The following is a 12,422-nucleotide window of genomic DNA, read 5'->3' as shown; positions in this document are numbered from 1 at the left end:
GTGTTTTCACTGTTTTGCCTGTTTTCATTGTAGCTCAAAAGGCTTCCAAACCCCAAAGAAAACTTCAGACCACAGAAAATCCACTGAATGTTCAAAGTTCAGGTTTTTTGGGTGTAATTGAGGTCATAAAACCTAAAATAAAAAATTAAAATAAATTAAAATGAATGTCATAAAACCTTTAAAGACGGTTACGCCGCGGACAAAGCCAACTCGGATCGTGACAAATCATGACAATGAACACAATATTTTGGGCCGATGAAATCATTAGAAAGAAGAAAATAAAGGCAGGAGACACTATTTGTTTTGTTTTTCTTCTTATAAATTATTTGATCGGCCCAAAACATTGTGTTCATTGTCATGATTTGTCACGATCCGAGTTGGCTTTGTCCGCGGCGTAACCGTCTTTAAATAAATACTTAAAGAAAATCCTATGGGAGAAATGCATTGCATTTCATTTCCTGGGCCACTCGTCGTTCTGAAAGGGGGAGGGACTGCGACGCTCTATAGCCTCTACCCAAATGATATTGTAGAATTTCCTGTCCAGCATTAATACTGCCGTGGCTGTCAGGCTGTGGTGTGAGTTGGCTGACACTGACACATTGTTTGTTTGGTGTGAGTTGGCTGACACTGACACATATGTTTGTTTGTTTGGTGAGAGGTTTTTGCATCCCGACGGCTCCTGCAGAACACCCCACAGCTGACTTATCTGCATGTAATCTGGCCTCTATTACTTACATCAGGCACATGTGCCTGTGAAATCCCTTAATCCGCCGGATTACAGCTAACCCTTTTTTTGCTTTCATACAACATTTTCTGCATGGCTTTATTGGTGGGGGGGATCTACTTTAACTAGTTTGTTTACATGCACAAAATAAAATTCAACATGACTTTGGGATGCAGCCTTTTTTCTGTGTTTAGGTTGTTAAAAAAAGGGATAAAAAGCAAGGCTTTTGCACACCTACAGGCGACAGGTGTGTAGGAGAAGGACAGTCAGGTGCCCCGACGAACTGAAAAAGGAAAAAAAGTATTCAAATGCAGTAGAAAAGTTTATTAAGGGAAACGGCAACGTTTTGGTCTATTCAACCTTCATCAGGCTATCTTTCAGAAAGATAGCCTGAAGGTCGAATATGAAGGTCGAAACATTGCTGTTCCCTTACTTTTCTACTGCATTTGAAGACAGTGTGCGGGAATTTCTTTTTCAGTGTTTAGGTTGTTCAAATGAGCTGAAATGGTTTCGGTCACTTTTGTATGATTAAACTTATACTTATCCATATGCGTGCTATACAGTCTTCCTTCATCCCTGTCAAAGTTTTACTTTATCCCGAGTTGCAATTAAGTATACTAAACGAGGAGAAGCAATTATTACGCCAAACATTATGCACACTCATTTATAAGCCATAGTCATGTCAACAAGTCAATACATTTTAAGGGGGTATTTATTTGGCTGTAACTGATATTCACTCGCATGATATACAATTTGTATGTATAATTTTGGCAAGAGTGAATTTCAATTTCATACTGATGTTTCGGCTATCCAGCCTTCATCAGTGTCCTGGAAAGCCCAAACATCTGTCTTTCAGAAGTATGATGAAGAAAATAAAAAGTAATTGAAATTCACTCTTGCCACTGTGTGGGATCCAGTACCTTAGTTTTTCGTGATGTTGATCTGAGTGGATATCGCACCAGAAGTCAGGAATGTATCATTTTCTCATCGTTGTGATCTGAATTATTATAAGTCATAGGTTCTTGGTTGCTCGCTGGGAGCTTCGAGCGTGGCGTTACACCGATAGGCTCCCTTAAGTTCCATTATCAGAGGTTTTAGCCTTGCCCCTGACCCAACGGCCCGCTCATTCTGATCCACTCTGGCATGGAAGTGGCAATGCCAGTGACTCATGGCCGTGGCCACAGTGGGCATGCTGTCTCTCCCTGTTTCCAGACGAGGAGCGGGCGATGCCACATGTCCACTGTGTTTCACTGCGTCGTCATCCCAGCACCGTCCACACACCACCTGTTCCCTCTGTGGACTCGTCAAGATGTGGGCCAGGATTGTGGTGCTGTCCCAAAGTCCCAACTGACGTAGTAGACCGTCCTACACCTGTCCTGCCCTTCCTCCCACAATCTGCTCTCCTCCTCTCTCCAATTAGTTTTTAATTGTTTATCAATGTAAACATGCAGCAGATGCATTTTTTAATCCCATGATTTTTTATAAAGAGCCCTGAACTGAGCTCATACATGCTTCCTTCAATGCATGAGGAGTGAGCAGGCCACAGTGGGAGGCAATATAGCAACTAGGATTACTGCATGTTTTTACCTACCATTATGTACCCTAAGGGACAAGGGAAGAATATGCACCCTCCACACAGAAAGGCCCTTTCGCCAACCCGACCTAGGGTATGGGCGTTGATGACACGGAGGAGAGAACACGCCATTTTGGATGGCTACCAAAAATAAATCCTGTAAAAGTTTTGTAGAACAGCAATAGTCATCAATGTCAGATTTAGGCCAAGCGACCATTCACAAAAAAAGATGGGGTGGGACCAATACTTGGTGTGTCTTGGGAGAGGCTGATCACAGCAACACAACCTGCTTACATAAACTTAATTTACATGCAAATTAGCCACAGATTGATTTGTTTCTGAACGTCATATACAGTATGGCAAAGGCACAGGGCCTCAGGTGAGGTCATACTATGATTTACTGGTTTAGAGATTATTATATCTAATAGTCCATCCATCCATCCCATCCATCTTCAACCGCTTATCCGTAGTCGGGTCGCGGGGGCAACAGCTCCACCAGAGTGCTCCAGACTTCCCTCTCCAGAGCAACATTAGTGACTTCCTCCTGGGGGATTCCGAGACGTTCCAAGGCCAGTGAGTCGATGTGTTTCCTCCAACTGCGCCTTGGTCTGCCCCGGGGTCTCCTCCCAGTGGGACGTGCGTTTATCTATTTATCTATATCTAATAGTAGAAGAAGTTAATGACTGAGTTTCAGATTAAAAGGTTTACAGTTGTGTTTGGCTTCATCGTGTATCAATGTATCATTTTCACTTTCTGCAGGAAACAATAGGCAGCAATAGAACAGCCCTTTATCATCTTTCAGAGAACCAGCATTAAGTGACAATGATATTGATATGGTAAAGATACGGCATACAAGCTACGCTTAGTTTTGTCTGAGAACATCTTGACAGCTGACTGCTGGTGTTTGAATGCATTCTAGTTTTTAAGTTGCTTGATTCAGTATTTTGATATTTTTTTATATTCGTTTTATCTGCCCCAACCCCTTCCTATAAGAACCCATAACTTCAAACTCCATTGTAACCATGAAAGATTCATTGAAAACACCCGCCCTTGGTTCTGGTAACTGATATCTTTTGTGGTATTCACAAAAGCCTGAGTAAACGATGAAATGACACAAAAAATGAAATATCACTTTAACACGTGAGCTTGCAGACTAGAGCTTCTATTTTTGGGTGTGTTTTTTGGACTTGTTTGTGTCTAGACGGGAATCTCGGGATAATGCTACATATTCCAATCATAACTACACGTACCAGTATTAGTCGTTATGCTATACCCTCTCAGGCTGTTATCGTTTCCCACTTTGTCACAGGTGTTAAACAAGTGAGAGTGAAAATCTAGCTGTTTTAAGTAGAGGCCTTGGCTTATAATTAGACGACGAAAATAAAACCAGCCTCTATTATTCTATAAAACCGTGCTTCTCCCCGTGCGAGATCCAAACCGCCTGCGTGTTTGTGTGTACATGCCTTGCCTCCGTTTCCATGGCAGACTTTCACAGAGCTTTTCATCCTCGCCTCTCTTCTCTCGCCGCGCCTCCTTGCATCACAGCGCCCCGACTCCTCCGCTCCCTGTCTCTCTGTCCTTTGATCCTTCAGAACTCCCTCCCCCTCAACTGTGTCTCAACTGTGTCTCTTTATGCCCTGCCGAGGTTCTCTTCTACGCTCTCTGCCGTTCTCCTTCTGCTTCCATTTTTAGGGTGACTTCTCACCCCGCCTACCCACTTTATTTGCGTTCGCGTTACATGGATTTAGCCGTTTTATCTGTAGGATTCTGCGAGCACACGTCTATCCTGCATGCTATTGCACATATATTTTTCAGTAAAGTATATGTTAATACTAGGGATGTCCGATATTATCAGTCTCAGAAAATATCGGTTATCGGTTTTAATTCATCGGTTTTTAAATTTCTCCTGAATTTATGATAATGTTTATTTTTATTTGGATAACCTTACATTTATGAATCCATCCAGCGGGGAATCACAATAAAATTAGGCATAATGTGTTCATTCCTACGACCGCATATCGGTATTGGTTGATCTCTGTTAGTTCTTTTTTTAAGACTCTGTGAGGGAACTTATTTGATATGTATTGCATACAATCTATTGAGACAAACTCATCAGCTAGTGCCATCTACACTACTACTACAACCAGCAGGTCGCATGAGCACACTCGAGCCAAGGTCCTCTTGGCTGACACAGTGCGAGTGAGACGGACACCTTCAACATCCTCACCAGTTTAATAATGCAGGGTGAGAGACTCTCGCTGCTATACCTCCTCATTATTGTTCTTGACGGTGCAGCTGAGGGAGACCCGGCCTTGCTGGACGTGACCTGGCCGGAGCTCGGGGGAAGGGTTCATCGTGTACCAGCTGTCACTGACCCTGACCTCGGCTATGTTAACGACGACGTCGTGCTCATTTCGAACACCAGCCGGCTGTGGGCTTGCGAGGGGAAGTCGTTGGACAGGTGTTTAAACCAGGATACTCCATACAGCCCAGCATGTCTTGTGGATGAAACACATGGGCAATGTTGACCCCTGAAGCCAATGCATGCAGAAGTCTCTTGACGTGTGCTACATCAGAATGTTTGCGTGCAGCACTTAACATCAGCAAGAGTGTGTATGTTACCAACAAGACCCTGTATGGCCAAAGAATAGCAGCCAGGAGAATGAGACTAGCAAGACACTGCCAAAGACATCTCAAGAACTGCCAGCCAGCAAATTGGTGCTGTGGGAACGAACACTTGCATCGATCACAAGGATGTCCCACACTAACATACAGGGATGTTTTCTCAAGAACGACGCAAGAGCGCAAAGTACCAACGAACTGGCCAGGTGTATGGAGTACCTACTACCTGGATGACTGGAAGTGACGACGGAGGGCTTGTCTGAGGACGACCTAGAGAGACCTCTACCGCTGGTGACCACAAATAAATAAAGGAGACTGAGGCTGCTTCAAAAGTGTGCCTCGAAACTTGCATCGTAAAGCCATTTAATGTGGTGCTCAGAGGATAGTATATTACGTGGACATGCTGAAGTCAACGAGAAAAACATAATTCACATCCTCCGTTTCTGGCGCCGAGCCAAACTAAGAAAAATAAATAAAATAAAAGCTTAATCACAAGAAACACAAGATGGGGGCTCACAACTGACTTTTAAAATGCTCCCACTTTATTCACAACAGCAACAAAAGGACGTTTCGACCTTGCAGTCTTTTTCAAGGGGGACATGCTGAAGAATGGCACTGCAGCCACGCCACTGCTGATGAACTGTGCTCTGGACTGCTGGACTGCCATGTGGGGAGAGGGGTCATCCTAAGACATTTATACCCAGTGGCCTCCACAAGACTGACGGATTGATTTTATATGACGTTTAATCAACTATTTCTAATGTAGCATACAGTATCAGATTCATTACATATGTTTTCATTAAGTTTCACTCTTCACTCAACAGCAGCTAAGAAGACGGTTGCTATGCGGTGGAAACCTCATATTTTAACATTTCGTCAATGGGCTCTAGCCTCTAACCCTTTTTAAATAGAAATGTCAACGGTAAGATTACATAGAATGTAAGGAAAATGTTAACGTATGGTCTTGCATTGCAGATAAACTTAAGGATATGATTTAGGCTGTGCTTACAGTACAGTGGTAAGACCTTTGCACAGGTACTTTGCCCCTTATTGAGGGGCGATGTCCAGCTTTAATGTGTGTGCAAACGCACACTAAACTTTAACACAACTTTAAACACAAACACAAACATTGCGTAACACAAACATTGAAGACGAACTGAGGACGCAAATTCTGATTGGCCAGGAATGAGATGATGTATGATGATGTACTCACTTCACATGGGTGTGATTTTTTGATCCTTTGTTGTGTTAAGTGTTAACATTGTGTATGTCTTGTTTTTAAGTTTAACTCTTTATTGTTTAACTCTTTTATATTATGTGTAATATGTCTATAGTCACTGGCTTTGCCCACTAGAGGCCCCCAGTGATACATGCTCTAGGTGTCTAAAATGTGACCATATTGACTTAAAACATGCTATATAACACATGCCATAGAAACTATGCCTAAATATGGTCATATTGTGAGTATAGAAGATGGATTTTTGATTGATGACAGATTTTAATGACAGAATGGTTTACAATCAAAATGAGCAACATATCTACGCGTATGTCCATTTGTAGCTCTGCTAACAATGCATACTAACTGTACAGTGTATCGATTGGATCAAAGAAAGTGTACACTGCCCCAGGTGGGCTGGAACCATGCATGTGGAAAAGTCATGTAACTGGGACAAATACCGTATGCAAAATGACTGCAGTACAGTAGGCTCTGTGGATTTGAGAAGTAATTGAATTGAGACAAAGACAATTCAAGAGACTTTTAGTACATGACCAAATGACGTGCAAGTTGTCTGTCTGTCTGCCTCTCTCTCTCTCTCTCTCTCTCCCTCCCTCCCTCTCTCCATCTCTCTCTCTCTCTCTCTCTCTCTCTCTGCACATGACCACCCAGATTTTCCATAGTGCTCGAGTCACATGACCATGGTAATCCTGCTTGGGTCTGAATCAGCTCCTAAACCCCTATAGTGCAGATTAACACAGAAGAAGTACTGAGGAGGAGACTTTCCAAGTACGGCCGGGGGCTTCCAAGTACGGCCGGGGGCTTTCCCTGCAATGCTTCCTATAGCCTCACGCGTGCTTCACCCTCGACGCTGACCCCTCAGACGTGGCCTGAGTTACCCCTGAGAGACCTCACTGAACCCTGCACAAGCACACCGTCTATTAGGCTAAATGAATAACAATCTTTCGAAGTGCAATCAACAAAAAAGATCACAACAATGGCAGCCCCTGTTGGATAGGTGGTCGGCGGAGCACCCACTAAGTGGCCCCTCAAGTGCTTGAGAGCAGTTTTGGTTAAGAATACTCTGTATAATATTATGTTGTACCGACAAGCGCATCGCATTCAGCCATCTCCTCTGATACAATTGGCTGGTGTCTTTGTTTTTTTCCATCTCTTTGCTCTTGTACCTTCTTATTTACTGTCAAATGCACTCTTTTGGGGGCAGGGGTTTGGGTGGGATCGAGGGTTTGATTGATTGATTGATTGAAATATTTATTAACAGTTTGTAGAATTTACAGTACATTTTAAGCACAAACTCAATACAAAGACTGTTAACTGTGAGTGGACGACCCAATTAAGCATTACACTTGTTTACAACAGGGTCCACATTGTTCAATTCATCAAAACATTTAGAGACATACAAATAGACACTTCTATGTAGCTAAAGAACAGAACAGGAATTCATCATATAGGAAGCAAAAAGGGAAAAGATATATATACAGTGAGGGGAAATGGGGTTTGTGTTTGTCTTGTGAGTTTGTTAGTTTTTTCTGAAAACTTGAAGGGTTTCTTACCGTTTCTAACTTTCTATTACTGACTGCGAAGTACAACAATGTGCAAACACAGCAGCAAGATTTGTGAGTTGCTGTGACAGGAGAAGGATATCAAATGGAACACAACCACCCTAAAGACTAATCATTGTGTATATTCCTGCACTATACCTGCATCGAGTGATCTTGGTACATAGAAATTGATCTATTGAAGATTCTGACTTTCAAATGTACATCATTTTTGTTTTGATTGTATTACTGTATTGTTGTATTGTTCTTTCTGCTTTGGCAATGTAAACTTATGTTTTCTCATGCCAATAAAGCCCTTGACTGCTTACCTTTCCTGTGACATTCCTTCAACAAAAATTAAGTTAAAATAACAATATTTTGAAAGCAATGCGTTTTTTGAAAATTAAAAAACAATGAGATGATGCCTTAGAAATAATTATATCTGATGACGGAAATCATGTGGTCTTTTCAGTGGTTTATGATGGATCGCACTCTTCGTATGAATGGTTCTAGGTTGCTAAGCAACAGATACAACCGGAAATGAACCGGAAGTGAAGACCTGAATGAATGAATGCATTTATCTCTGATTATTTATTATTTATAATTTTTTGGTCAAAACCAGCTTTATTCAACGGGCAACGGTCAATAACTAAATAACCCATGGTTAAAAAATGTGTTTTCCGGCTCCAAGTCCACCGGGTCCAGGTGGGCCTTCAATATAAGGGTACTGACTGAAAAACGCTGGCTGTTATGGAAGAATTACTTAATTAAAATATCCGGCAGTGAATGTGGTATTGAGCAGAGAGCAGAGCCGCTATGTGACTTATCCCTCGCTGTCCAAATCCCAGTTTCTATACTTAAAATGGGTCATGTTTTGGTCTGAGGGCTCCTTGGGGAGCACAGCAGCTGGGTCTCTTGTGGGGTCTTAATGGAGATTTATGACTGTTTTCTCACCGTCACTCTCAGACAGACAATTCCGTTCTCTTCAGTACTTGTTTAGTATAAAATGTGGGGTTAATTGCGATGCTCGTTTTATGGCTTGACATTAAGTGCCGAGTTTATATGTGAGAAAATATTGATTCAAGTCTGAAGCACAATTTAGTGAGAGTTTTACATTAAATCCACATATACTGTAGCCTCATTGCTGCTGCAGAGCATTCACACACCTAGAATTCTGCTGTACCGTATATGTCAAAATGGCTTAAAGCAACTAGTTTCTATGCCGCTAACAAGCTGTCACTGTCTCTCACTTTTCCTGGAACTCACACCGTTTGCATGTTAAAAATAGAGCCTCCATCTCGTCTTGTGCACACCGATGGTGCATAATTATGAGCCTCTGTGCGCTTCCTTCACATGCTTGGCCCACAATCCCATTTACCTCCATGGAAACAATGGGAGGTTATGAGAACGTGTCCGTGTACGCGTCTCTGCCTTCCTTTGCTTAGACGAATGTCTGTGGCTCGCATCCTCTTAATGACGGGTTATATTTATACGCCGTCATTTCATAAAAGCGTGCTTCTGGGAGAGCGAACGTGACTCATGTCACCTATTCACCAGAGTTAAAGTGATCCGTTGATTAGCTGCCACATTGGAGGGCTCATTTAAGCTCTGATCTAAGCTCAAAGCCTAAGGAGCTTGTGTTGGATAGGGCTCTATGGTGCTCTACAAACAAACAAAATATCCGGGCATGTTTCTATGTCAGTGGTTCTTCGATTTTTCAAAAATAGCAGACCTACAAGCTCGTAGCTTGAGTTTGTAGATCTGCAATTGTTTGTGCAGGACAGGTGCACACCACTGACACACTTAATGGTCACAACAATGACATTCTATCGCTGAAACACAAGTAGTAGACCATGGTAGAATGGTGTGTGTAGATCTCGTGGGCAGGCGCACGCACACGCACACACACACACACACACACACACACACACACACACACACACACACACACACACACACACACACACACACACACACACACACACACACACACACGTGCACGCACACGCACACACACAGTATGTTTGAGTGAGTGAGTAGAGTTATGTATTATTTTGATTGTGCTGTGTGGACTGTTTTTATCATCGGTGTATTCTGTAATGTATTTTGTAATGTAACGTATTCTGTGATATTTTTATTTATTTCTGACTGGACTCTTGGAAGATTAGCCGATATAGGCTAAAAGATATCCAAATAAAAGTGTTTTTGTATTTTATAAAAGTGCATTTGACCCTGGCTTATACGTATGTTTATTTCTCTCTCCCCCTTCTCTCCTCCCTCCCGAATAGGAGAACCACTGTCGCAGAATCAAAATCCTGGGGGATTGCTACTACTGTGTGTCTGGGCTGACCCAGCCCAAGACGGACCACGCCCACTGCTGTGTGGAGATGGGCCTGGACATGATAGACACCATAACGTGAGTGGTCACACCTGTGCCCGCCTGCCGCGGCGCGCCGCCGCTTCTTATCTCCTTGGCGGACACACATTTTTGTAATTGCCTTGATCATCCGAGTGGCCTTTACAATTATTTATAATTGCCCGTTTCCATTTTTGGCCTGTGATTAACATATTTTTACACTTAAATGAGGTCTGCCCCGAAAATAAATCAAAATGTCGTTTGCTGGTGGAGAGCAAAGTGAGTCCCAGACGAGGAGTTACTTTCTAATGCATTCCTTGCTACACGGGGCGGTTTAGTGTAAGAGAGGACAAAACACATTTGGCTGGCAGAAAACCCATTTTGTTTTCCTTTATGATGCGTTTTGGAGCCAAGAATGAGTTCAATGGTTATGTATAGTGTGAGTTATAAGCAGTCATGCTAGTACAGTACATACAGTACAATGTCTGTCCATGGTAAGCATCATTTCCAAGGGGTCTCTTCACAGCAAAAATACAACAAAAACACAAAAACGCAGTAGCAAGAAAACACAATGAAACATAATAAAATGTACATAGCTATAAATCATCAAGAAAAGAAAAGAAAATTACAGCACAGATTTTATTTTAAAATCACAGGGCAAGGCAAGGTGGACATAATGGTTTCAATGAAACTAGGGGGAGCCGTAGTGCAGGGAAAAAAGGTTTTTAACCTAGATTTAAAAAGGTGCCATCTCTGACAGCTTGAGGGAGAGCATTCCAGAGACAGGGCGGGGGCACGATGTGTGAATGCTCTGCTCCCCGACCGTTATTTTATTATTGTTTTCCGGCATCCTGCTGGCAGCGTAGTGGTCGTGCAGGGATGTACAGTATGTAAACTGGACATGTAGGGTGCAGCAAGTCCGTTTACGGCTTTATAGGTCAGGAGGAGCACCTTGAAGTTGGCCCTGGCCTGTATGGGCACCAGCCACAACCATTCATTTGTGTGCACATACGTTCTAATCAGTGTGTCGTTGTCCCGCAGGTCGGTTGCCGAGGCCACAGAGGTCAACCTGAACATGCGCGTAGGCCTGCACACGGGCCGGGTGCTGTGTGGCGTCCTGGGTCTGAGGAAATGGCAGTACGACGTGTGGTCCAACGATGTGACCCTGGCCAATGTGATGGAGGCAGGAGGCCTACCGGGGTCAGTAGTGTTATAATGTAACCATACGTACATCTCACCAGCGGTCTCTCGCTCTGTGATGATTTGTCATTACAGAAACACCCTAGGAGGTTGTTTTTTATATCACTTATATCACAAAGACTGCAGAAGCAGACAACACGCAACACTCCAAATTAGAAGAGTAAATTCTTGTAGGTACAAGGCTCAAAGATACACAATTGAAAAAAGTTCCAGCACACAATGTTGAGGAAAGCCTACCTGGCCGAAACGCGCCCATTGGCTCGTCAGAGGTAATAAAACATCAAGGACATTCATTGAGTGCTGGCACTTCCTTCTTTCAATTGAACATTTAATTATATCACTTGCCTACGTAAACTGTGGGACCAGCGATTCTCTTCACGCACTCTTCAGATCTTTAGTTCTGGTTAGGTGGTTCATCTGATCAGTAGAAACTGCGTGTTAATTCAACTCAGAGAATGTAAATGTTTACCAAATGCAAATGGCGATTATTTTACTGTGTGTGTCATGTGATGATTGGCTCTGACTTCATTGATTATTGGCCACGACTGCCACCGCCATTTTATCATCTCTCCTCTGCCTTCCCCACAGCAAAGTCCACATCACCAAATCCACCCTCGAGTGCTTGAACGGAGACTACGAGGTGGAGCCCGGAAACGGCCACGAGAGACATGCCTTTCTGCAGAAGAATGACATCGAAACCTTCTTCATAGTGCCATCTCACCGACGGAAGGTACTGCGGCGTATGGGTTTGTGCTGCCGAGGCACAGGAGTGCCACATCGGGAGTATCTGTTCTCGTCGGGGCGCTGCGACAGTGTGCTCAGGAGGTAGAGTGGCCGCCTTGGAGTCAGAAGGTTCCCGGGCGGATCCCCGGCTATACTCCTGGCTTCATGTCAAAGTGTCCTTGAGCAAGGCACCGAATCAATCTCTTAACTGCTCTCGCTGAGCAGGTCGGTGCCTTGCAACGGCGCTGTGTGTGAATGGATGAACGTAATGCACATTGTAAAGCGCTTTGAGAGAAATGTGCGCTATGAATGCAATGTTTACCTATTTTTTATTCAGCATTGGTATGTTGTCAAAGGACTGGAGGGGCAATGTGGGACAGCTCGAGACCCCCATGCTAATGTCTGCCGACATTGTAGCCGCAATATCCTCATAGTTCAACCTCCTTATC

At 43.3% G+C, this 12,422-nt stretch overlaps 1 protein-coding gene across 1 annotated transcript in view; it reads left to right on the top strand.

Annotated features, from left to right (window-relative positions):
* The window catches only part of LOC310871218 (adenylate cyclase type 1-like), a gene marked incomplete at both ends in the record, with an annotated part of 55,379 nt that overhangs the window by 21,749 nt on the left and 21,208 nt on the right, over window positions 1-12,422 (top strand). The window contains 3 exons of the mRNA XM_083782708.1: window positions 9,983-10,110; window positions 11,092-11,250; window positions 11,839-11,980. Of these exons, the coding sequence (XP_083638834.1) occupies window positions 9,983-10,110; window positions 11,092-11,250; window positions 11,839-11,980 (429 nt within the window). The remainder of the gene's footprint in view (window positions 1-9,982; window positions 10,111-11,091; window positions 11,251-11,838; window positions 11,981-12,422) is intronic.

This window comes from Protomyctophum parallelum, assembly GCF_964188405.1.
Source record: "Protomyctophum parallelum genome assembly, chromosome: 14".
NCBI lineage: Eukaryota > Metazoa > Chordata > Actinopteri > Myctophiformes > Myctophidae > Protomyctophum > Protomyctophum parallelum.
Note: the sequence above shows the minus strand (reverse complement) of the source record. Positions and strands in the feature narration are given on the sequence as shown.